Source organism: Salmo trutta, chromosome 14, assembly GCF_901001165.1.
Source record: "Salmo trutta chromosome 14, fSalTru1.1, whole genome shotgun sequence".
NCBI classification, from domain to species: Eukaryota; Metazoa; Chordata; class Actinopteri; order Salmoniformes; family Salmonidae; genus Salmo; species Salmo trutta.
In genome coordinates, this window is record NC_042970.1 from 6,226,647 (window position 1) to 6,252,176 (window position 25,530).

The following is a 25,530-nucleotide window of genomic DNA, read 5'->3' on the forward strand; positions in this document are numbered from 1 at the left end:
CGAGCCCTCTTTAATGTATAGCATTTCCCCTCTTGCAGACAACAACATTTTGTTACAACGTTTCCTAATTAGCAGGAGGAATGGGGACAACTTCAAAGCCCACACAGCGCTGTGAAGCACAGAGATTTTGTTCTGACGTCATTTATAGCACGTTACGTTACAGCCACTGCGTTCAGTGTCTAAACCTGCAATTTTCAACTCGTATACGGGTACAAGTGTTAAGGGCTACTGTCAACGAATGTGTAATACTTGTAACTAATTATAACCGTCAAATAAAATGTAACTTCAAAGCAAATTCCACAAAATGACCTCCATTATTATTTTTTTGGTTGCTGGGCCAAGATAGTCATTTTCATACAAGGTTCATCAGTTCTCTCTTTTATCTGAGATCAAATCAAACAGTGAACATACCAGAAGAAAGAGAATCTGATGAATTCATCTCATCTCTTTCTTTGTAATTGGAAGATCTTTTTGAGTTGCACTAAAATAGATGAGTGCAGTGCAAAGTGTAGAATATGCCTTAGTTCCACAGGTTGGTTTAGAAGGAAAAGACAGGAACTAAGCCAAATAGCTGAGTGGAATAAAAAGTGATTGCCTTGCACATTTTTCACTGTTGCATTTTTCTGTCAGGCTGGCATAGTTTGCTGGTTCATTATGAGTTTCTTTTGTAATGTTTCATATACAGTACCTCAAGTCTGCAGTCTGCACCCCCTCCACCCTCTCATGAAACTGTGCTGCAACGTCAAATGTGAAATATACCCTTTCTCTCTCTGTAGGCGTATAGTCAGATGTGAAATGTACCCTTTCTCTCTCTGCAGGCGTATAGTCAGATGTGAAATGTACCCTTTCTCTCTCTGCAGGCGTATAGTCAGATGTGAAATGTACCCTTTCTCTCTCTGCAGGCGTATAGTCAGATGTGAAATGTACCCTTTCTCTCTCTGCAGGCGTATAGTCAGATGTGAAATGTACCCTTTCTCTCTCTGTAGGCGTATAGTCAGATGTGAAATGTACCCTTTCTCTCTCTGCAGGCGTATAGTCAGATGTGAAATGTACCCTTTCTCTCTCTGCAGGCGTATAGTCAGATGTGAAATGTACCCTTTCTCTCTCTGTAGGCGTATAGTCAGATGTGAAATATACCCTTTCTCTCTCTGCAGGCGTATAGTCAGATGTGAAATATACCCTTTCTCTCTCTGCAGGCGTATAGTCAGATGTGAAATGTACCCTTTCTCTCTCTGCAGGCGTATAGTCAGATGTGAAATGTACCCTTTCTCTCTCTGCAGGCGTATAGTGAGCCTTGGAACAGACAGACAGACTTGAGGAACAGCGTTTGAGATGACGGCACTGTACTTTGATACCGTTTAGAGAATCTGTAAAATGTTTCTGGATTCTGGAACAGACGAGGAGAGGGCTGGACGCGGAGAGGGCTAGACGAGGAGAGGGCTAGACGAGGAGAGGGCTAGACGAGGAGAGGGCTGGACGCGGAGAGGGCTAGACGAGGAGAGGGCTGGACGCGGAGAGGGCTAGACGAGGAGAGGGCTGGACGAGGAGAGGGCTGGACGAGGAGAGGGCTAGACGAGGAGAGGGCTGGACGCGGAGAGGGCTAGACGCGGAGAGGGCTAGACGCGGAGAGGGCTAGACGAGGAGAGGGCTAGACGAGGAGAGGGCTAGACGCGGAGAGGGCTAGACGAGGAGAGGGCTGGACGAGGAGAGGGCTGGACGAGGAGAGGGCTAGACGCGGAGAGGGCTAGACGAGGAGAGGGCTAGACGAGGAGAGGGCTAGACGCAGTGAGGGCTAGACGCAGTGAGGGTAGGGTTGAGTCAGAGGCAGGTGAACAGAAGTAGGATTGGAGGCAGAGGCTGTGTACTGTGACTGTTTAGACTCTGAGAAAGGGACAGGCACCGAGGACAGGCACCGAGGACAGGCACCGAGGACAGGCACCGAGGACAGGCACCGAGGACAGGCACATACAGTGCCTTGCAAAAGTATTCATCTCCCTCTGTGTTTTTTTTCCTATTTAGTTGCATTACAACCTGTAATTTAAATTGATTTTTATTTGGATTTCATGTAATGGACATAGACATATTCACCCCCTTTATATCCCGTATGTATTCACCCCCTTTATATCCCATATGTATTCACCCCCTTTATATCCCGTATGTATTCACCCCCTTTATATCCCATATGTATTCACCCCCTTTATATCCCATATGTATTCACCCCCTTTATATCCCGTATGTATTCACCCCCTTTGTATCCCATATGTATTCACCCCCTTTATATCCCGTATGTATTCACCCCCTTTATATCCCATATGTATTCACCCCCTTTATATCCCATATGTATTCACCCCCTTTATATCCCATATGTATTCACCCCCTTTATATCCCATATGTATTCACCCCCCTTTATATCCCATATGTATTCACCCCCCTTTATATCCCATATGTATTCACCCCCTTTATATCCCATATGTATTCACCCCCCTTTATATCCCGTATGTATTCACCCCCTTTATATCCCATATGTATTCACCCCCCTTTATATCCCATATGTATTCACCCCCTTTATATCCCGTATGTATTCACCCCCTTTATATCCCATATGTATTCACCCCCTTTATATCCCATATGTATTCACCCCCTTTATATCCCATATGTATTCACCCCCTTTATATCCCGTATGTATTCACCCCCCTTTATATCCCATATGTATTCACCCCCTTTATATCCCATATGTATTCACCCCCTTTATATCCCATATGTATTCACCCCCCTTTATATCCCATATGTATTCACCCCCTTTCCTAAGAAGCCTCTAAATAAGATTTGGTGCAACCAATAACCTTCAGAAGTTACACATTTAGATAGATTGCACACAGGTGGACTTTATTTAAGTGTCATATGATCTGTCACATGATCTGAGTGTGTGTATATACTGTATACCTGTTCTGAAAGACCCCATGAGTCTGCAACACCACTAAGCAAGGGGCACCACCAAGCAAGCAGCACTATGAAGACCAAGGAGCTCTCCAAACAGGTCAGGGACAAAGTTGTGGAGAAGTACAGATTAGGGTTGGGTTAAAAAAATATATCAGAAAATTTGAACATCCCACGGAGCACCATTAAATCCATTATTAAAAAACCTGAAAGAATATGGCACCACAACAAACCTGCCAAGAGAGGGCTGCCCACCAAAACCCAAGGTCCAGGCAAGGAGGGCATTAATCAGAGAGGCAACAAAGAGACCAAAGATAACCCTGAAGGAGCTGCAAAACTCCATAGCGGAGATTGGAGTATCTGTCCATAGGACCACTTTAAGCCATACACTCCACAGAGCTGGGCTTTACGGAAGAGTGGCCAGAAAAAAAGCCATTGCTTAAAGAAAAAAATAAGCAAACATGTTTGGTGTTTGCCAAAAGGCATGTGGGAGACTCCCCAAACATATGGAAGAAGGAACTCTGGTCAGATTAAACTAAAATTGAGCTATTTGGCTATCAAGGAAAACGTTATGTCTGGCACAAACCCAACACCTCTCATCACCCCGAGAAAACCATCCCCACAGTGAAGCATGGTGGTGGCAGCATCATGTGGTGGGGATGTTTTTAATCGGCAGGGACTGGGAAACTGGTCAGAATTGAAGGAATGATGGATGGCTCTAAATACAGGGAAATTATTGAGGGAAACCTGTTCGTCTTCCAGAGATTTGAGACTGGGACGGATGTTCACTTTCCAGCAGGACAATGACCCTAAGCATACTGCTAAGGCAACACTCGAGTGGTTTAAGGGGAAACATTTAAATGTCTTGGAATGGCCTAGTCAAAGCCCAGACCTCAATCTAATTGAGAATCTGTGGTATGACTTAAAGATTGTTGTACACCAGCGGAACTCATCCAACTAGAAGGAGCTGGAGCAGTTTTGCCTTGAAGAATGAGCAAAAATCCCAGTGGCTAGATGTGCCAAGCTTATAGAGACATACCCCAAGAGACTTGCATCTGTAATTGTTTCAAAAGGTGGGTCTACAAAGTATTGACTTGGGGGGTGAATAGTTATGCACACAAGTTTTCAGTTTTTTTGTCTTATTTCTTGTTTGTTTCACAAGAAAAAATATTTTGCATCTTGAAAGTGGTAGACATGTTGTGTAAATCAAATGAACCCCCCCCCAAAAAAACCAAAATAAAAACAATTTGATTTCCAGGTTGTAGGCAACAAAATAGGAAAAATGCCAAGGGGGGTGAATACTTTTGCAAGCCACTGTAGAATGCAGATTTGACTCTGAGGCAGGGAACCAAGATGGTGGTGGTAGAGATGGTAGCATTGTGACTGTAATGTGACTAGGAGCAGGAGACAGACAGATGAGGAAGACAGGATAGGCTGACTACTGTGACTAGGAGCAGGAGACAAACAGACGAGGCAGGCATATAGAAGGCAGACAGCAAAGACTGCCTCAGACAGGGTAGACTGCCTCAGACAGGGTAGACAGGGAAGACTGACTCAGACAGGGCAGACTGTCTCAGACAGGAAAGGGAACAGGTGTAGAGTTGGTGCAGCCAGTGTTTTGAAAAGACAGAGAAGGTAGACATTCTTAGTCCCAAATGGCACCCTATTCCCTACATAGTGCACTACTTTTGACCAGAGCCCTATAGGGGCCCATAAGGCTCTGGTTAAAACTAGTGCACTATGTAGGGAATATGGTGATTATTTGGGACGCTGACACAGAGAGTGTTCAATTGAAGCAGGGAACTGAGGTTGAAGGCAGGCAGGCACTGTATTGTGACACCGTTTGTACTCGGAGGCCCAGAACACAGAGGATGGTGATGGGTACTGTAGTCTGACACTGTTTGGACTCGGAGGCCCAGAACACAGAGATACAGAGGGTGGTGATGGGTACTGTACTCTGACACTGTTTAGAGAATCTGTAATTTGTTTATGCGCTTCCTGTCACTCTCCCTGGGTCTGTTCTTCCAGACTATAAAACACAACAACACATCATCCTCCAAACTGTCTGTTCTTTTGGAATAACAAGTGTAAGGTGAGGGTAAAAGTTTGGATGTAATTATTCACCAATACGCGTCAGTCCCTGATTCAAATGTTTACCATACAAGAGCATGCATGAGGTATGCATGAGGTACACTGCATGGTCAAAGCAAGAGAAGAAGGGGAGATCAATCCAGTAAAAATGTCCTTTTGATTTTGAGACGAGGGGGGAAAACACAAATAGTCCTATATCTTCATTGCCTATGTCATCGCTATTTTATAAATGATCAATATTGATACATTACTAGCAGAAACTCTTCATCTGCAAAAATGACAGTTAATTACTCTGTGATTTCAAAGTGAGGGGGACAAAAAAACAGGTTACGGTACATTGCCTTATGGCTCAGATCAGGTGCCTACATAGTAACTGTATTTATTAAGGATCCCCATTAGTTCCTGCCAAGGCAGCAGCTACTCTTCCTGGGGTTTATTATGGATCCCCATTAGTTCCTGCCAAGGCAGCAGCTACTCTTCCTGGGGTTTATTATGGATCCCCATTAGTTCCTGCCAAGGCAGCAGCTACACTTCCTGGGGTTTATTATGGATCCCCATTAGTTCCTGCCAAGGCAGCAGCTACTCTTCCTGGGGTTTATTATGGATCCCCATTTAGTTCCTGCCAAGGCAGCAGCTACTCTTCCTGGGGTTTATTATGGATCCCCATTAGTTCCTGCCAAGGCAGCAGCTACACTTCCTGGGGTTTATTATGGATCCCCATTAGTTCCTGCCAAGGCAGCAGCTACTCTTCCTGGGGTTTATTATGGATCCCCATTTAGTTCCTGCCAAGGCAGCAGCTACTCTTCCTGGGGTTTATTATGGATCCCCATTTAGTTCCTGCCAAGGCAGCAGCTACTCTTCCTGGGGTTTATTATGGATCCCCATTTAGTTCCTGCCAAGACAGCAGCTACTCTTCCTGGGGTTTATTATGGATCCCCATTAGTTCCTGCCAAGGCAGCAGCTACTCTTCCTGGGGTTTATTATGGACCCCCATTAGTTCCTGCCAAGGCAGCAGCTACTCTTCCTGGTGTTTATTAAGGATCCCCATTAGTTCCTGCCAAGGCAGCAGCTACTCTTCCTGGTGTTTATTAAGGATCCCCATTAGTTCCTGCCAAGGCAGCAGCTACTCTTCCTGGGGTTTATTATGGATCCCCATTAGTTCCTGCCAAGGCAGCAGCTACTCTTCCTGGGGTTTACTAAGGATCCCCATTAGTTCCTGCCAAGGCAGCAGCTACTCTTCCTGGGGTTTATTATGGATCCCCATTAGTTCCTGCCAAGGCGGCAGCTACTCTTCCTGGGGTTTATTATGGATCCCCATTAGTTCCTGCCAAGGCAGCAGCTACTCTTCCTGCGGTTTATTAAGGATCCCCATTTAGTTCATGCCAAGGCAGCAGCTACTCTTCCTGGGGTTTATTATGGATCCCCATTAGTTCCTGGCAAGGCAGCAGCTACTCTTCCTGGGTTTATTATGGATCCCCATTTAGTTCCTGCCAAGGTGGCAGCTACTCTTCCTGAGGTTTATTATGGATCCCCATTAGTTTCTGCCAAGGTGGCAGCTACTCTTCCTGGGGTGTATTATGGATCCCCATTTAGTTCCTGCCAAGGCGGCAGCTACTCTTCCTGTGGTTTATTATGGATCCCCATTAGTTCCTGCTAAGGCAGCAGCTACTCTTCCTGGGGTTTATTATGCATCCCCATTAGTTCCTGCCAAGGCAGCAGCTACTCTTCCTGGGGTTTATTATGGATCCCCATTAGTTCCTGTCAAGGCAGCAGCTACTCTTCCTGGGGTTTATTAAGGATCCCCATCAGTTCCTGCTAAGGCAGCAGCTACTCTTCCTGGGATTTATTATAGATCCCCATTAGTTCCTGCCAAGGCAGCAGCTACTCTTCCTGTGGTCCAAACACATTAAGGCACTTATATTACATATAAAACAAAAGATAAAACACTACATCATATAACATTATCACACCACTACATATCTACAATACAACATACAAAAATATTACAATGCATGCTTATGCGTGTGTCTGTACCTTTTTGTGTGTGTCTCTTCACAGTCTCCGCTGTTCCATAAGGTGTATTTTTATCTGTTTTTTTTTTTATCTGATTCTACTGCTCAGACACCCATGCATACCCCACAAGACATGCCACCAGAGGTCTGTTTAAACTACTAGCACACAGCTCAGATACCCATGCATACCCCACAAGACATGCCACCAGAGGTCTGTTTAAACTACTAGCACACAGCTCAGATACCCATGCATACCCCACAAGACATGCCACCAGAGGTCTCTTCACAATTCAAGTCAAGAACAGACTATGGGAGGCACACAGTACTACATAGAGCCATGACTACATGGAACTCTATTCCACATCAGGTAACTGACGTCAGTTACCTGATGTGGAATAGAGTTCCATGTAGTCATGGCTCTATGTAGTACTGTGTGCCTCCCATAGTCTGTTCTTGACTTGAATTGTGAAGAGACCTCTGGTGGCATGTCTTGTGGGGTATTCATGGGTATCTGAGCTGTGTGCTAGTAGTTTAAACAGACCTCTGGTGGCATGTCTTGTGGGGTATGCATGGGTGTCTGAGCTGTGTGCCAGTAGTTTAAACAGACTTCTGGTGGCATGTCTTGTGGGGTATGCATGGGTGTCTGAGCTGTGTGTTAGTAGTTTAAACAGACCTCTGGTGGCATGTCTCGTGGGGTATGCATGGGTGTCTGAGCTGTATGTGCCAGTAGTTTAAACAGACCTCTGGTGGCATGTCTTGTGGGGTATGCATGGGTGTCTGAGCTGTGTGTTAGTAGTTTAAACAGACCTCTGGTGGCATGTCTTGTGGGGTATGCATGGGTGTCTGAGCTGTGTGCTAGTAGTTTAAACAGACCTCTGGTGGCATGTCTTGTGGGGTATGTATGGGTGTCTCAGCTGTGTGCTAGTAGTTTAAACAGACCTCTGGTGGCATGTCTTGTGGGGTATGTATGGGTGTCTGAGCTGTGTGCCAGTAGTTTAAACAGACTTCTGGTGGCATGTCTTATGGGGTATGCATGGGTGTCTGAGCTGTGTGCCAGTAGTTTAAACAGACCTCTGGTGGCATGTCTTGTGGGGTATGTATGGGTGTCTGAGCTGTGTGCTAGTAGTTTAAACAGACCTCTGGTGGCATGTCTTGTGGGGTATGCATGGGTGTCTGAGCTGTATGTGCCAGTAGTTTAAACAGACCTCTGGTGGCATGTCTTGTGGGGTATGCATGGGTGTCTGAGCTGTGTGTTAGTAGTTTAAACAGACCTCTGGTGGCATGTCTTGTGGGGTATGCATGGGTGTCTGAGCTGTGTGCTAGTAGTTTAAACAGACCTCTGGTGGCATGTCTTGTGGGGTATGTATGGGTGTCTGAGCTGTGTGCTAGTAGTTTAAACAGACCCCTGGTGGCATGTCTTGTGGGGTATGTATGGGTGTCTGAGCTGTGTGCTAGTAGTTTAAACAGACCTCTGGTGGCATGTCTTGTGGGGTATGTATGGGTGTCTGAGCTGTGTGCTAGTAGTTTAAACAGACCTCTGGTGGCATGTCTTGTGGGGTATGTATGGGTGTCTGAGCTGTGTGCTAGTAGTTTAAACAGACCTCTGGTGGCATGTCTTGTGGGGTATGTATGGGTGTCTGAGCTGTGTGCTAGTAGTTTAAACAGACAGCTCGGTACATTCAGCTTGTCAACACTTCTTAAAACAAGTAGTGATGACGTCAATCTCTCCTCCAGTTTGAGCCAGGAGAGATTGACATGCATATTATTAATATTAGCTCTCTGTGTAGATCCAAGGACCAGCCGTGCTGCCCTGTTCTGAGACAATTTTCCTAAGTCCCTCTTTGTGGCACCTGACCACACAACTGAATAGTAATCCAGATGCTACAAAACTAGGGCCTGTATGACCTGCCTTGTTGATAGTGTTGTTAAGAAGGTAGAAACTAGGGCCTGTATGACCTGCCTTGTTGATAGTGTTGTTAAGGCAGAGCAGCGCTTTATTATGGACAGACTTCTCCTCATCTTAGCTACTGTTGTATCAATATGTTTTGACCATGACAGTTTACAATCCAGGGTTACTCCAAGGAGTTTAGTCACCTCAACTTGCTAAAAAAACACGAAAAAATATATATAATTTCATTTAATGTGCTCCATCTTTTTACTATCATTCTTTATATCATTTGTCTTTGTTTCATAGTATAGTTTATTTTTATTTAGTTTAGTCACATGATTTCTCAATTTGCAGTACGTTTGCCAATCGGTTGTGCAGCCAGACTTATTTGCCATTCCTTTAGCCTCATCCCTCTCAACCATTCAATTATTAAATTCCTCATCAATCCAAGGGGATTTAACAGTTTTTACAGTCATTTTTGTAGTGTGTGCATGTTTATTAGTAACTGTTATAAGCAATTTAATAAATGTGTGAAGTGCATCGTCTGGTTGATCCTCGTTACACACCACAGACCAGCAAATATTCTTTACATAGGAATCACTACAACACTTCTTGTATGATCTCTTATACACTATATTAGGCCCAGCCTTTGGAACTTTGTTTTTCCTAGACATGGCTATAATTCTGTGATCACTACATCCTATGGATTTGGATACTGCTTTGAAGCCAATTTCTGCAGCATAAGTAAATATATGATCAATACATGTTGATGATTTATTACCTGTGCTGTTTGTAACTACCCTGGTAGGTTGACTGATAACCTGAACTAGGTTGCAGGCACTAGTTAAGGTATGAAGTTTTTCTTGAGTGGGTGGCTTGATAAATGCCAGTCAATATTTAATACACCCAGAAAATATACTTCTCTGTTGATATCACATACATTATCTAACATTTCACACATACAGTATTATCCAGATACTGACTGTTAGCACTTGGTGGTCTGTAGCAGCTTCCCACCAGAATGGGCTTTAGGCAGGTGAAGCTGTAGTCATATTACTTCAACAGTATTTAACATGAGATCCTCTCTAATCTTTACAGGAATGTGGTTCTGAATATAGACCACAACACCACCCCGTTAGCATTTCTGTATTTTCTGTAGATGTTATAACCATTTATTGCTACCACTGTATCAACAAAGGTATTATCTAAGTGACTTTCAGAGATAGTCAGAATATGAATGTCATCTGTTACAAGCAAGTTATTGACTTCATGAACCTTGTTTCTTAAGCTACACATGTTAATACGGGCTATTTTTTAGCTCTTTTCTGGGATGCTTGATTGTTTTTAATGCTTTACTGGGAAGCCACTTTTTAAATGAACTGTATAAAACGATGGGTTATGGATTAACATATCAGACCAGAGAGACGTTGAGCTGCAGCTCATGTCCATAGTGGTTCGAACTCTGAAATCTCAACACGAGGTAGAGAGGATAAACTCCACTCCCGGACAATCACTGGTACAGCAGATTAGCTGTCCTAGGTAAAGTATCTAGAAAAGTGAACTTAAGTGTGACCATCTTACTACTCTTCAAATCATCGTAGTATGCTACTCTCATCACCCAACGGGAACCATTTACACGGCTGGCTAGCCTGTCTTCAAAGAGGCAGCTTCAGGTGCAAATGGAAGGAAAATAAACTCTGTAGTTGTGTTCAGGACTACATGACAGGTCACCGGATACGGGACGACAGCAGAGACTAACAACAGTAGAAGACGGGTGGGGACCCCGTTTTGGACAATCAGAGCCTTGCAAACGTGTCGCAAAAAGGCCCGATAACCTTTCCAAGAAGGTCTGGTTCCGACAGAAATACACGAAGAACCAAGACATTTACATGTAAATACATGAAATCTTACTCCAAACAGGCGGCAGTTAGTTTACAAAGTATATGATTACTGTGAGAATAGTTTCTAAATGTACCAAAGTATTATAGCTCTCTCTCTCTCTCTCTCTCTCTCTCTCTCTCTCTCTCTCTCTCTCTCTCTCTCTCTCTCTCTCTCTCTCTCTCTCTCTCTCTCTCTCTCTCTCTCTCTCTCTCTCTCTCTCGCTCGATGTCTTCTGTAACAAGCCACAATATTGTGTCAGTTTGCTAGGAACCTGGTTTTAATGTATTAAGTGTGTGTGTTTATCCTGTGTTTAGCATTTATTTAGCTAGTAAATAAATAAATAAACCAATTTCGGTAGTACTGAATCATAAGTAAGGCTGTGGTTTTTGCAAATGCAGGAGGTTACGACTTTTCAGAATATGATACGAGGTTATGATTAATAAGTTGACTTTTTTATAGATGTGATTAGGTAAAGACCTTTAGAGTTTAATTCGGGAGATAGTAACTCTTTAAACAACCGCTCTCGTGGTGCCCCAAATTCCTAATGAGTTAATTGTTAAATTATTAATTTAATCGGGTAACAATTAAACATTGTTATTTATCTAATCAACTTACTGTCATCAGATTTATGAAAGTAAAGTCCCGACAGAGTGGACTTCCTTTTAGGGCACACCGCCTCAGTGCTAACAGTGTAACTCTGGTTCATAGGCACATGATTACAGCATACAATAGCTGTAGGATCAACAGAGGTATTCAGGGCAATTAGGGGCACAAATTAAGTTACTTACATTGTGTCTGCCAACACCCCTGGGATCATGTACATTTGCTACAGCATAATGACAACTCATTGTAACAATGGTAGGGATTAGCTGAGCTGATCTTGGGTCATTGAGAAATTGTCTTTAGGCAGCCTTGAAATGCCATACAGGAGCCATACACCATGGACATACATTATACATACATACACACACACACACACACGCTCAAAGCAGTCTGCTCAGAGAGGCCCAGCTCAGAGAGGCCCAGCTCAGAGAGGCCCAGCTCAGAGGCCCAGCTCAAAGAGGGCCCAGCTCAGAGAGGGCCCAGCTAAGAGGGGGCCCAGCTAAGAGGGGGCCCAGCTCAGAGGGGGCCCAGCTCAGAGGGGGCCCAGCTCAGAGAGGCCCAGGTCAGAGGCCCAGCTCAGAGAGCTGCCAGCTCAGAGAGGGCCCAGCTCAGAGGGGGCCCAGCTCAGAGAGGCCCAGCTCAGAGAGGCCCAGCTCAGAGAGGCCCAGCTCATGCGGCTGCAGATTGTAAAAAATGTATGTTTATGCAACAAATGTTAGTGTGTCGAATCGTATTGCATCAAACCGAATCAAATCGATTTGTTCTCTAATTAAACCGAATCAAATCGATTTGTTCTCTAAATTAAACCGAATCAAATCGATTTGTTCTCTAAATTAAACCGAATCGTTTCAAACTAAAACGTATCATTCCTGTATCGTATCTTTCTAGGACATCCAGTATTGTATTGCACTAGCTAGCTACATGCAAACAATATATATAGTATTGAATTATCGCCCCCTTCCCCTTTAATACTTCTATAATCAACAAGCCTTTATCAGCTGGTGAAACTTTGGAGAGTTCTTAGAACTTTTTAAAACTGTGTGTGTGTGTGTGTGTGTGTGTGTGTGTGTGTGTGTGTGTGTGTGTGTGTGTGTGTGTGTGTGTGTGTGTGTGTGTGTGTGTGTGTGTGTGTGTGTGTGTGTGTGTGTGTGTGTGTGTGTGTGTGTGTGTGTGTGTTCTAGAATCTACAGGATTAAAGAGACAATCCTCTGTGGGTGGTAGGCTTTCTCCCCTTCAGACATACAAGATGATAACAGCTAATGGAAGCTTTAAAGCAAAGTACTTAGATACAAAACTCCATCTCCACATTTACCTCCACGAGTTTCCCTCTTGACTCACTCTCTCGGTCTTTCTCTTCCTCTTTCCTCTCCTCTTCTCACTTTTACCTCCATTCTTTCTCTCTGCCTGTCTCACTGTGTGGGTGGGACTCAGAGGAAAGCAGCGTGAAAAAGGGACAAGTCGTGTGGTAATTCTGGGAGACTAAAGGATAGAAATAAGACGGCATTCCCAGGGAGATGTGGTTAAAACAAGGGAATTACAAAAGATTAATGTTGTGTAATCTGCAATAATAGGATTGTGTAAAATTGTCTGGTAATCCTACAGAGTCATAATCAGAAAAGTCACGACTCACTGAGTGTCGTAGTCATCGTTGTAGTTGTCGCCCCTGCAGCAGCAGAATCTTCGTCATCATCATCCTCATCATCACCCCTAGTTTCATTTTAGTTAATTTATTTATGACGGTTGGAAGCAAATGGATGAGAAACTCAATGGTTTATAAAGATGCCTCGCGGGTCGTTCCATGTCATTTCAGCAAACCCATCATCTCTAATTGTTTTGAAATCAGTTTTTGCAGTTAGAAACAGATAAGATTAGCATTCCTGGAATATTATTTTGTTTAAATATAATTTGATCTCTGAGCTAATCATTGCACCCAAATTGGCCATCGTTAATTATTAGGTATAATAATCAATAAATACCTAACATTCGATCTGGACATACATTTTTTTTTCTAACAATGAGGAAGACAAAGAATCTGTGGAAATGGATTCCCACAGACTGCTTCCAGGGTAAGAAACCCAAATGTCATTTTGGTGAACTATCCCTTTAAGCTGGAACAGCACCATCTAGTGGTCAGAACCTGTAATATCAGAATGTATAGCATGATGAAACAATACTCAGAGCTGCAGCTCCATACTACTGGTCAGACTTAGAGAACTGATATTATACACTGAGTGTTCAAAACATTAACAACACTTTCCTAATATTGACTTTTACCCCCCCCCCCCCCTTGCCCTCGGAACAGCCTCAATTCATCAGGCGTGGACTCTACAAGGTGTCGGAAGCGTTCCACAGGGATGCTGGCCCATTTTCTGACTGAATATTCTTTGGGTGGTGGACCATTCTTGATACACACAGGAAACTGTTGAGTGTGAAAAACCCAGCAGTGTTGCAGTTCTTGACACAAACCAGTGTGCCTGGCACCTACTACCATACCCCGTTCAAATGAACTTAAATCTGTTGTCTTGCCCATTCACCCTCTGAATGGCACACACACACAATCCATGTCTCAATTGTCTCAAGGCTTAAAAATCCTTCTTTATCCTGTCTCCTCCTCTTCATCTACACTGACTGAAGTGGATTTAACAAGTGACATCAATAAGGGAACATAGCTTTCAGCTGGATTCACCTGGTCAGTCGATGTCATGGATAGAGCAGGTATTCTTAATGTTTTGTATACTAGTTATGGGATTGGTGCAGCTTTTGACCATTTATTTGGATTCCTCATGTCTAACCAATTGTTCGAAAAACATTTGGTCCAAATCAGATGTTAGGTACTATATTTATTGAATATTATATAGAATTAAAATGTCCTATTTGGGTGCAATGCTAAACTTATCTGTTCCTAACAACAGAAACGATCAGAACAATCTGACATGGTGGGTGTAGAAATTCTCTTTTTCTTGGGCTTTTTGTTTAGGTGGAATGACCCTCAACAATAATCGACATAAAAGTGTCAAGGTGAACCTCTTTTACTCTTCACCCTGGTAATTTTAGTACTAAAATGATGACGATGATGATGATACCGAGGTAATAGTACAAAGCATAGTCCAGTCACCAAACCATTTTGAAATGAAAAGCTTTTCATTGTCTGTTAAATTAGTCACAGCATGGTTGCGACGATTCTCTCTTTTCGAAGTTGAGTCGTTTTCTAGCCGAAGCACCCCATGGAGCTATTGAAATAGCCACAGTTTGGTGACTGGACTTATTATGCTTTGTACTATTACCTCAGTATAATCATCATCATCATCCTCATCTCACTCCTCTCTGGCTGTGTAGCAGTGGGGATGGTCCCTCTTCTGGACCGAGGTTAACTTTGGATTCTTAGTCAAGTTAAACAGTTAATGATTAACTCATTTAAAGAGATATTGTATATAATGAGAGAGATTAAAGAGGAGATGGGAAGAGAGGGAAGAAAAGGAGAGAGGAGGTAAAACGAGAGAGAGAGAGAGAGAGAGTGAGAGAGAGAGAGAGAGAGACAGAGAGAGAGAGAGAGAGAGAGAGAGAGAGAGAGAAAGAGAGAGAGAGAGAGAGAGAGACTCTCCAGTTTCCAACCAGAGGGAAACAACCAGGCAGCATGCCACTCGCTGCCACCCTCCTCTCTTCAATCCCTGATGTATTTCGATACTGCCGTAGCCTACATGTTTCTCAGCTAATGTGACATTACACAAGTGTAGCGCTATTGGACCAGGAGGAGTTGTACTGGGAACTGTGTTGGGGGACTGTTTTGTGGAGATCAGAGTGAACGGACGGAGGATTAGTTCCAGGATAAGACAACAGGATGAACAGAGTAAACCGGGTGCTGAAGATAGTGAGGCAGATGTCCCCGAGGAAGAGAGGGGGAGAGAGGGGGAGGACGTCCCCCTCCCTGGGGGAGCTGGAGAGCCCTGAGACCTGCGAGGAGAGCCTCTGTTCCCTCAGTCTCTGCATCAGTGGTGAGGAGTCTGAGGACGCTTGCTGCCACAGGGCTCACTAACTCTCTCTCTGTTCTTTCTGTTAGCTTTATTTCTTTCTCTTGATGTTCTCTCTTTCTTTCTTTCTTTCTTTCTCTCTTTCTTTCTTTCTTTCCTTCTCTCTTTTTCTATTCCTCCCTTCTTCTTCTTCTTGTCAATACTTGCTACAGTTTTGCCTATGTTGTAGTGTTGTAGTTGTAAATAGTGAATCACTATGGATTTGTCTTGTTTGTCTTGTTTGTTTGTCTGACTGAAAGCTAGAAGAGGTGTGGAAATCACTTGAAGCACTGTTGATTAATGGCTGAGCTTTAATGTTATTATCTGAAAGGAAAGTAGAAGTGAAAATATTACCACTGACACATAGTAGGTTCTCTGATAGGGGTCCATTCTGATTTATTGAGTAAATTACTGGACCTCCTCAGAAACCAGACCATTTAAGTTACTCATAATTACCATGGCTGAGCTTCTGATAGTCTAGTCAGACAGATGGACAAGGGAGATGCAGAGGTGTCACGGCTGTTCATGCACTGCACCAGTGTTTGTACAATGAGGCCTCAAAACCTTATTTATCTGGGGCTAGTCGCCTTTCATTTGACTGTATTCACATTCCAAAACAACTTCTGTTATATACATCATGGAAGAAATGCAACATGTAAAGTGTTGGTCCCATGTTTCATAAACTGAAATAAAAGATCCCAGAAATGTTCCATACGCACAAAAAGCTTATTTCTCAAAAAATGTTGTGCACAAATTTGTTTACATCCCTGTTAGTGAGCATTTCCTGACCTGTGTCATATCAAGAAGCTGATTAAACAGAATGATCATTATACAGGTGCACCTTGTGCTGGGGACAATAAAACACCACTCTAAAATGTGCAGTTCTGTCACACAACACAATGCCACAGATGTCTCAAGTTTTGAGGGAGCGTGCAATTGGCATGCTGACTGCAGGAATGTCCACCAGAGCTGTTGACAGGGAATTTAATGTTAATTTCTCTACCATAAGCTGCCTCCAATGTCGTTTTAGAGAATTTGGGTGTACTTCCAACCGGCAGACCACGTGTAACCACGCCAACCCATGACCTCCACATCCGGCTTCTTCACCTGTGGGATCATCTGAAGGGGGGTGGGGGGGTGGTGCTGAGGAGGATTTCTGTTTGTAATAAAGCCCTTTTGTGGGGAAAATCCCATTCTGCCTATGCTCTTCCCGGGCCCACCCATGGCTGCGCTCCTGCCCAGTCATGTGAAATCCATAGATTAGGGCCTAATTAATTAATTTCAATTGACTGATTTCCTTGCATGAACTCAGTAAAATCATTGAAAATGTTGAGTTTATATTTTTGTTCAGTATAGAATCTCATTCTAGTTCTGTGGTTGACACATCGCAGAACTGCATAGTGGTCACGAACATTAAATTGAACTGGGTCGAAGCCGTGAAGTACACTACATGGTCAAAAGTATGCTTGTCATGGGCATCAATATGGAAGTGGTCCCTTCTTTGCCCCTCTTTCCCACTCTTCTGGGAAGGCTTTCCACTAGATGTTGGAACATTGCTGCGGGGGACTTGCTTCCATTCAGCCACAAGAGCATTAGTGAGGTCGGACACTGATGTTGGGCGATTAGGTCTGGCTCGCAGTCGGCGTTCCAATTTATCCCTAAGTTGTTCAATGGGGTTGAGGTCAGGCTCTGTACAGGCCAGTCAAGTTCTTTCACATCAATCTCAACAAACCATTTCTGTATGGACCTCACTTTGTGCACGGGGCATTGTCATTGCTGAAACAGGAAAGGTCCTTCCCCAAACTGTTGCCACAAAGTTGTAAGCAGAATCGTCTAGAATGTCATTGTATGCAGTAGCGTTAAGATTTCCCTTCACTGGAACTCCACCAAACTTTACAGTTGGCACTGTGCATTCGGGCAGGTAGCGTTCTCCTGGCATCCGCCAAACCCAGATTCGTCCGTTGGACTGCCAGATGGTAAAGTGTGATTAATCACTCCAGAGAACGTTTCCACTGCTCCAGAGTCCAATGGCGGTGAGCTTTACACCACTCCAGCCGACGCTTGGCATTGCGCATGGTGATCTTAGGCTTGTGTGAGGCTGCTCGGCCATGGAAACCTATTTCATGAATCTCCAGACAAACAGTTATTGTGCTGCCGTTGCTTCCAGAGGCAGTTTGGAACTCGGTAGTGAGTGCTGTATCAGAGGAACTCGGTAGTGAGTGTTGTATCAGAGGAACTCGGTAGTGAGTGTTGTATCAGAGGAACTCGGTAGTGAGTGTTGTATCAGAGGAACTCGGTAGTGAGTGTTGTATCAGAGGAACTCGGTAGTGAGTGTTGTATCAGAGGAACTCGGTAGTGAGTGTTGTATCAGAGGAACTCGGTAGTGAGTGTTGTATCAGAGGAACTCGGTAGTGAGTGCTGTATCAGAGGAACTCGGTAGTGAGTGTTGTATCAGAGGAACTCGGTAGTGAGTGTTGTATCAGAGGAACTCGGTAGTGAGTGCTGTATCAGAGGAACTCGGTAGTGAGTGCTGTATCAGAGGAACTCGGTAGTGAGTGTTGTATCAGAGGACAGACTATTTTTACGCGCTTCGCGTTTCAGCGATCGGCGGTCCTGTTCTGTAGAGGTTGTGTGGCCTACCACTTCGCGGCTGAACCGTTGTTGCTCCTAGAGGTTTCCACTTCACAATAACATCACTTACAGTTGAACGTGGCAGCTCTAGCAGGGCAGACATTTTAGGAACTGACTAGTTGGAAAGGTGGCATCCGATGACGGTGCCACGTTGAAAGTCACTGAGCTCCTCACTAAGGCCATTCTACTGCCAATGTTCGTCTATGGAGATTGCATGGCTGTGTGCTCGATTTTAGGTGTGGCTGAAATAGCCAAATCTACTAATTTGAAGGGGTGTCAACATACGTTTGCAGTATCCCCATTGACTTACGTTAGGGGACGTCACTCCTATGCAGCGCTAGTCCCTCAGTGTTCTGACGATGTTGCGCTAGATGACGTAAAACAATGGGTTAATCCCCAAAACCCTTTTTAAGGAAGCACAGATTCTCTGGTATCCCACATCTTTTGCCTGGGATGGATCATGTTAAATCACAGACAGATGTTATGGTAGATGGTATGTTTATTGATGTGATGGCTGTTTTAGTAACATACAGGGAGCTACGTGTTCAGTACAAATCAAATCAAGTGTATTTATATAGCCCATTCTTACATCAGCTGATATCTCAAAGTGCTGTACAGAAACCCAGCCTAAATCCCCAAACAGCAAGCAATGCAGGTGTAGAAGCACGGTGGCTAGGAAAAACTCCCTAGAAAGGCCAAAACCTAGGAAGAAACATAGAGAGGAACCAGGCTATGAGGGGTGACCAGTCCTCTTCTGGCTGTGCCGGGTGGAGATTATAACAGCACATGGCCTAGATGTTCAAATGTTCATAAATGACCAGCATTGTCAAATAATAATAATCATAGTAGTTGTCGAGGGTGCAACAAGTCAGTAACACAAGTAATACTCCTCTGCAACCTAAGGGTTATCCCTCTGAGATTTACTGTCCGAAGAGATGCATTCATCAGTTTTGTTGCTCTATTTTAGTAACTTACCTTGGAGAAGCATCCAGGAAGGGATGGGAAACCCTCAGTGCTCTCAGTAATACCGGGCGTACGTTATATGACTTTTAAAATCCTAACATCGCTGACATGCAGACCAGAACGCTCGCGCATGTGCGTCTGTCATCGCGCGCATGTTGATTTTTGTCCACCCACACCAGACGCCATCAGGACACGCAGGTTGAAATATCCAAACGAACTCTGAACCAACTAAACTCAGAAAAAAAGTCCCTTTTTCAGGACCCTGTCTTTCAACGATAATTTGTAAAAAATCCAAATAACTTCACAGATCTTCATTGTAAAGGGTTTCCCATAAACAATTAATGAACATGCACCTGTGCAATGGTCGTTAAGACACTAACAGCTTACAGACGGTAGGCAATTAAGGTCAGTTATGAAAATGTAGGACACTAAAGAGGCCTTTCTACTGACTCTGAAAAACACCAAAAGAAAGATGCCCAGGGTCCCTGCTCATCTGCCTGAACGTGCCTTAGGCATGCTGCAAGGAGGCATGAGGACTGTCAGTGTTCTGCCATGGCCAGCGAAGAGCCCGGATCTCAATCCCATTGAGCACGCCTGGGACCTGTTGGATCGGAGGGTGAGGGCTAGGGCCATTCCCCCCAGAAATGTCTGGGAACTTGCAGGTGCCTTGGTGGAAGAGTGGGGTAACATCTCACAGCAAGAAAAGCCAATTCTGGTGCAGTCCATGAGGAGGAGATGCACTGCAGTACTTAAGATTTCTGTGTGCGATACCACGTCATCTCACAGGCTTCTTCTGTCACGTCCTGACCAGCAGAGGGAGTAGTTGTTTAGTATTTGGTCAGGACGTGGCAGAGGTTGTGTGTTGTATGTAGTTTCTAGTTGTTCTGTTTCTGTGTTAGTCTGTATGACTCCCGATCAGGAACAGCTGGATATCGTTGTTCCTGATTGGGAGTCATATATTAGGTGTGTGTTTTTCTCCTGGGGTTGTGGGTTGTTGATTTTGCACTGCTAGTATTCGTTATAGTAAAACTGTTACTAGTCGTTCTTGTTTATTGTTTTCCAGTGTTCACTTTATTCTAATATAATTAAAGATGAGCATACATATCCCGGCTGCGTTTTGGTCTATTCAACACGGCTATATTCGTGACATCTTCTCTGGCGAGCTCTCATTGGCTATTGTTCATCGCTGTTCTCAGAAACTTGTCGTTGTACATCTCACACTAAAAGAGAATTGCAGATTTTGTGCCAATAAAATCAAACATGTTTGAAAATATTTGTGACGCCTGGGAAGACTCAAAGCCTGGATCGGTATCCCTCAGATTGAGTCTCTGACCAGCTCACATTAAACAAGCTTCGGTGACGGACTGCACCCCGAGTAGGCAACGACATGGGGTTTTTTTCTCCGATCTCAAACAACTTGTCTGGGGCAGCCAAATCGAGGCCAAAATTGTGTAGTGTACACTTGGCTTAATTTACCTCACTGTTTTGAAGGGGATCCAGAAAGATAACACCTCACAGTACAAGTTAAATGGTCCTACGTTTACCACATACTGCACTCAAGGAGCAGTGTCCCAAATGGCACCCTCTTCCCTATGGGCCCTGGTCAAAAGTAGTGCACCCTCTTCCCTATGGGCCCTGGTCAAAAGTAGTGCACCCTCTTCCCTATGGGCCCTGGTCAAAAGTAGTGCACCCTCTTCCCTATGGGCCCTGGTCAAAAGTAGTGCACCCTCTTCCCTATGGGCCCTGGTCAAAAGTAGTGCACCCTCTTCCCTATGGGCCCTGGTCAAAAGTAGTGCACTCTCTTCCCTATGGGCCCTGGTCAAAAGTAGTGCACTCTCTTCCCTATGGGCCCTGGTCAAAAGTAGTGCACTAGTGACTACTGGTAAAGATGGCTTATATAATGGCTTATTGGGGGGGGGGGGGGTAGCCTAGTAGTTAGAGCGTTGGACTAGTAACCAAAAGGTTGCAAGATCGAATCCACGAGCTGACAAGGTAAAAATCTGTCGTTCTGCCCCTGAACAAGGCAGTTAACCCAGTGTTCCTAGGCCATTATTGAAAATAATAATTTGTTCTTAACTGATTTGCCTAGTTAAATAAAGGTAAAATTAATAAAAAAGGCTAAGCCCCTATATAGGCCATCTTTACCAGTATCTAACAAGAAGGCTACCCCCCCTAATAAGATACACCAGTTTCTTAGCTTGTAAAGGTGGGACTAGCTTTGTTCTTTATAATAGAGTTATTACTGGTCATTAAGACTGGCTGATCTTCCCCCTGGTTATCATAGTATTTTAGTAGCCTGGTTCCAGATGTGTTGCCAATGACCAGTTGGCAAGATGACACAAACTGATCAATCAGCACATTCAACACTGACTGGAGGATTTTATATTTTACCTTTTATTTAACTAGGTAAGTCAGTTAAGAACAAATACGTATTTTCAATGACAGCCTAGGAACAGTGGGTTAACTGCCTTGTTCAGGGGCAGAACGACAGACGCTCTAACCACTAGGCTACCTGTCGCCCCAACGCTCTAACCACTAGGCTACCTGCCGCCCCAACGCTCTAACCACTAGGCTACCTGCCGCCCCAACCCTCTAACCACTAGGCTACCTGCCGCCCCAACGCTCTAACCACTAGGCTACCTGCCGCCCTTATACTCTAACCACTAGGCTACCTGTCGCCCCAACGCTCTAACCACTACGCTACCTGCCGCCTCTACACTCTAACCACTAGGCTACCTGCCGCCCCAACGCTCTAACCACTACGCTACCTGCCACCCCAATGCTCTAACCACTAGGCTACCTGCCGCCCCAACCCTCTAACCACTAGGCTACCTGCCGCCCCAACGCTCTAACCACTAGGCTACCTGCCGCCCCAACGCTCTAACCACTAGGCTACCTGCCGCCCCAACCCTCTAACCACTAGGCTACCTGCCGCCCCAACGCTCTAACCACTAGGCTACCTGCCGCCCTTATACTCTAACCACTAGGCTACCTGTCGCCCCAACGCTCTAACCACTAGGCTACCTGCCGCCTCTACACTCTAACCACTAGGCTACCTGCCGCCCCAACGCTCTAACCACTACACTACCTGCCACCCCAATGCTCTAACCACTAGGCTACCTGCCGCCCCAACCCTCTAACCACTAGGCTACCTGCCGCCCCAACGCTCTAACCACTAGGCTACCTGCCGCCCCAACGCTCTAACCACTAGGCTACCTGCCGCCCCAACTCTCTAACCACTAGGCTACCTGCCGCCCCAACCCTCTAACCACTAGGCTACCTGTCGCCCCAACGCTCTAACCACTAGGCTACCTGCCGCCCCAACGCTCTAACCACTAGGCTACCTGCCGCCCCAACCCTCTAACCACTAGGCTACCTGCCGCCTCTACACTCTAACCACTAGGCTACCTGTCGCCCCAACGCTCTAACCACTAGGCTACCTGCCGCCCCAACGCTCTAACCACTAGGCTACCTGCCGCCCCAACGCTCTAACCACTAGGCTACCTGCCGCCCCACACTCTAACCACTAGGCTACCTGCCACCCCTATACTCTAACCACTAGACTACCTGCCTCCCCCTCTAACCACTAGGCTACCTGTCGCCCCAACGCTCTAACCACTAGGCTACCTGCCACCCCTACACTCTAACCACTAGACTACCTGCCTCCCCCTCTAACCACTAGGCTACCTGTCGCCCCAACGCTCTAACCACTAGGCTACCTGCCACCCCTACACTCTAACCACTAGACTACCTGCCTCCCCCTCTAACCACTAGGCTACCTGTCGCCCCAACGCTCTAACCACTAGGCTACCTGCCACCCCTATACTCTAACCACTAGACTACCTGCCTCCCCCTCTAACCACTAGGCTACCTGTCGCCCCAACGCTCTAACCACTAGGCTACCTGCCACCCCTACACTCTAACCACTAGACTACCTGCCTCCCCCTCTAACCACTAGGCTACCTGTCGCCCCAACGCTCTAACCACTAGGCTACCTGCCACCCCTACACTCTAACCACTAGACTACCTGCCTCCCCCTCTAACCACTATGCTACCTGTCGCCCCAACGCTCTAACCACTAGGCTACCTGCCACCCCTATACTCTAACCACTAGGCTACCTGTCGCCCCAACGCTCTAACCACTAGGCTACCTGCCGCCTCTACACTCTAACCACTAGGCTACCTGCCGCCCCAACGCTCTAACCACTACACTACCTGCCACCCCAATGCTCTAACCACTAGGCTACCTGCCGCCCCAACCCTCTAACCACTAGGCTACCTGCCGCCCCAACGCTCTAACCACTAGGCTACCTGCCGCCCCAACGCTCTAACCACTAGGCTACCTGCCGCCCCAACGCTCTAACCACTAGGCTACCTGCCGCCCCAACCCTCTAACCACTAGGCTACCTGTCGCCCCAACGCTCTAACCACTAGGCTACCTGCCGCCCCAACGCTCTAACCACTAGGCTACCTGCCGCCCCAACCCTCTAACCACTAGGCTACCTGCCGCCTCTACACTCTAACCACTAGGCTACCTGTCGCCCCAACGCTCTAACCACTAGGCTACCTGCCGCCCCAACGCTCTAACCACTAGGCTACCTGCCGCCCCAACGCTCTAACCACTAGGCTACCTGCCGCCCCACACTCTAACCACTAGGCTACCTGCCACCCCTATACTCTAACCACTAGACTACCTGCCTCCCCCTCTAACCACTAGGCTACCTGTCGCCCCAACGCTCTAACCACTAGGCTACCTGCCACCCCTACACTCTAACCACTAGACTACCTGCCTCCCCCTCTAACCACTAGGCTACCTGTCGCCCCAACGCTCTAACCACTAGGCTACCTGCCACCCCTACACTCTAACCACTAGACTACCTGCCTCCCCCTCTAACCACTAGGCTACCTGTCGCCCCAACGCTCTAACCACTAGGCTACCTGCCACCCCTATACTCTAACCACTAGGCTACCTGTCGCCCCAACGCTCTAACCACTAGGCTACCTGCCACCCCAACACTCTAACCACTAGGCTACCTGTCGCCCCAACGCTCTAACCACTAGGCTACCTGCCACCCCTATACTCTAACCACTAGGCTACCTGTCGCCCCAACGCTCTAACCACTAGGCTACTTGCCACCCCTATACTCTAACCACTAGACTACCTGCCTCCCCCTCTAACCACTAGGCTACCTGCCGCCCCAACGCTCTAACCACTAGGCTACCTGTCGCCCCAACGCTCTAACCACTAGGCTACCTGTCGCCCCAACGCTCTAACCACTAGGCTACCTGTCGCCCCAAGGATACAGTATTGATGTTGGTGACTTTTGGTCCAGTTTTTTTTGTTGTGGGTCTCTTTTTTAGCCAGAATTGAATGTTTTCCAAATGGCACGCTATTCCTTTAATATAGTGCACTGTTTTTAACCAGAGTCCTTTAAAGGGTTTAGGGAGCCATTTAGGACGCAGGCTCTGTTCTTCTGTGTCAAAGGTGGGAGGGGGAGAGGAACACAGCAGTCTCTCTCTTCTCTCTCTGCCTCTCTCTCTCATCCTTCTGTCTGTTTCACTATTTATTTTTCTCTCTCTCTCTCTCTCTCTCTCTCTCTCTTCTCTGACACAGAGCAGTAATGAGGAGCGAACAGTATCTTGCTAAATATTTTATGACAGCACACAAACAGAGAAAAGCAAGAAAGGTAGAAAGGAGAGAAAAAAGGAAAGAAGGAGAGGGAGAATTGCCTACTTGTGCAGTATCACAGTATTCCTGCCTGGTGTCTTTGCTAGTCTGCATTCTCCTGCTCTCCAGCAGATGAACACATCATTGCGTCTTATGCTGAGAGACACAGCTCACCTGTTTTCTTTGTGAATTTTGAATAACGGAATGATGGAAAAAAGGGGTTAGAAGCTCTTCTCTGGCTGAGGAGGGAATTTCAGAATGATTTGTGAGGCAGCAGTTTTTAGTTTTGAAACTTCGGCTTCAGCAGGTGTCAGGGAAACTTTTCTCCAAGTAAAGTATAAAAAAATATCACCTACATCATTGGAACTGACAGAGTTTCTCCAGTTTTTTTCTGAAGTATTTTGGGGAACCGCTATTCAGCAAGCTTCAGCTCTTTTCTGACTGGTAAAAAAATAAGACTGACAACAAACAAAAAAAGTATCCTGCTTGCGTCATTCTTGCTAGCCTGCTGAGCTTAAGCCTTGGCATTTCGCTCTGGGAACTAACACAAGTTTTCAGGTTTCAGACAAAGTTACTAATCACATGAGCGTGGTTCACTGACCAACCTTTACATTTACATTCAGGTCAAAAATGATTGGCACTTTTGATAAAGATTAGCAAAAAATATATATTTTTTTATTTTATACTAATACAATTGCTCAGATAACTTATAAAAAAAAAATATATTTATCTTTTTTTTCTCAAAAAAAGACGGGTAAAAATGATTGTCACCCCTGTTTTCAATAACTTTTAATACCTCACCTTGCGAGGATAACAACACTGAGCCTTTTTTCTAACGTGTTATATGAG

At 45.4% G+C, this 25,530-nt stretch overlaps 1 protein-coding gene across 2 annotated transcripts in view; it reads left to right on the forward strand.

Moving 5' to 3' along the window:
- Positions 1-15,036: 15,036 nt before the first annotated feature.
- grip2b (glutamate receptor interacting protein 2b) overlaps positions 15,037-25,530 on the forward strand; it is a 314,229-nt gene continuing 303,735 nt past the window's right edge. For both annotated transcript variants that reach the window (XM_029774267.1, XM_029774268.1), the window contains exon 1: positions 15,037-15,404. In XM_029774267.1, the coding sequence (XP_029630127.1) occupies positions 15,251-15,404 (154 nt within the window). In that variant the 5' untranslated portion in view covers positions 15,037-15,250. The remainder of the gene's footprint in view (positions 15,405-25,530) is intronic.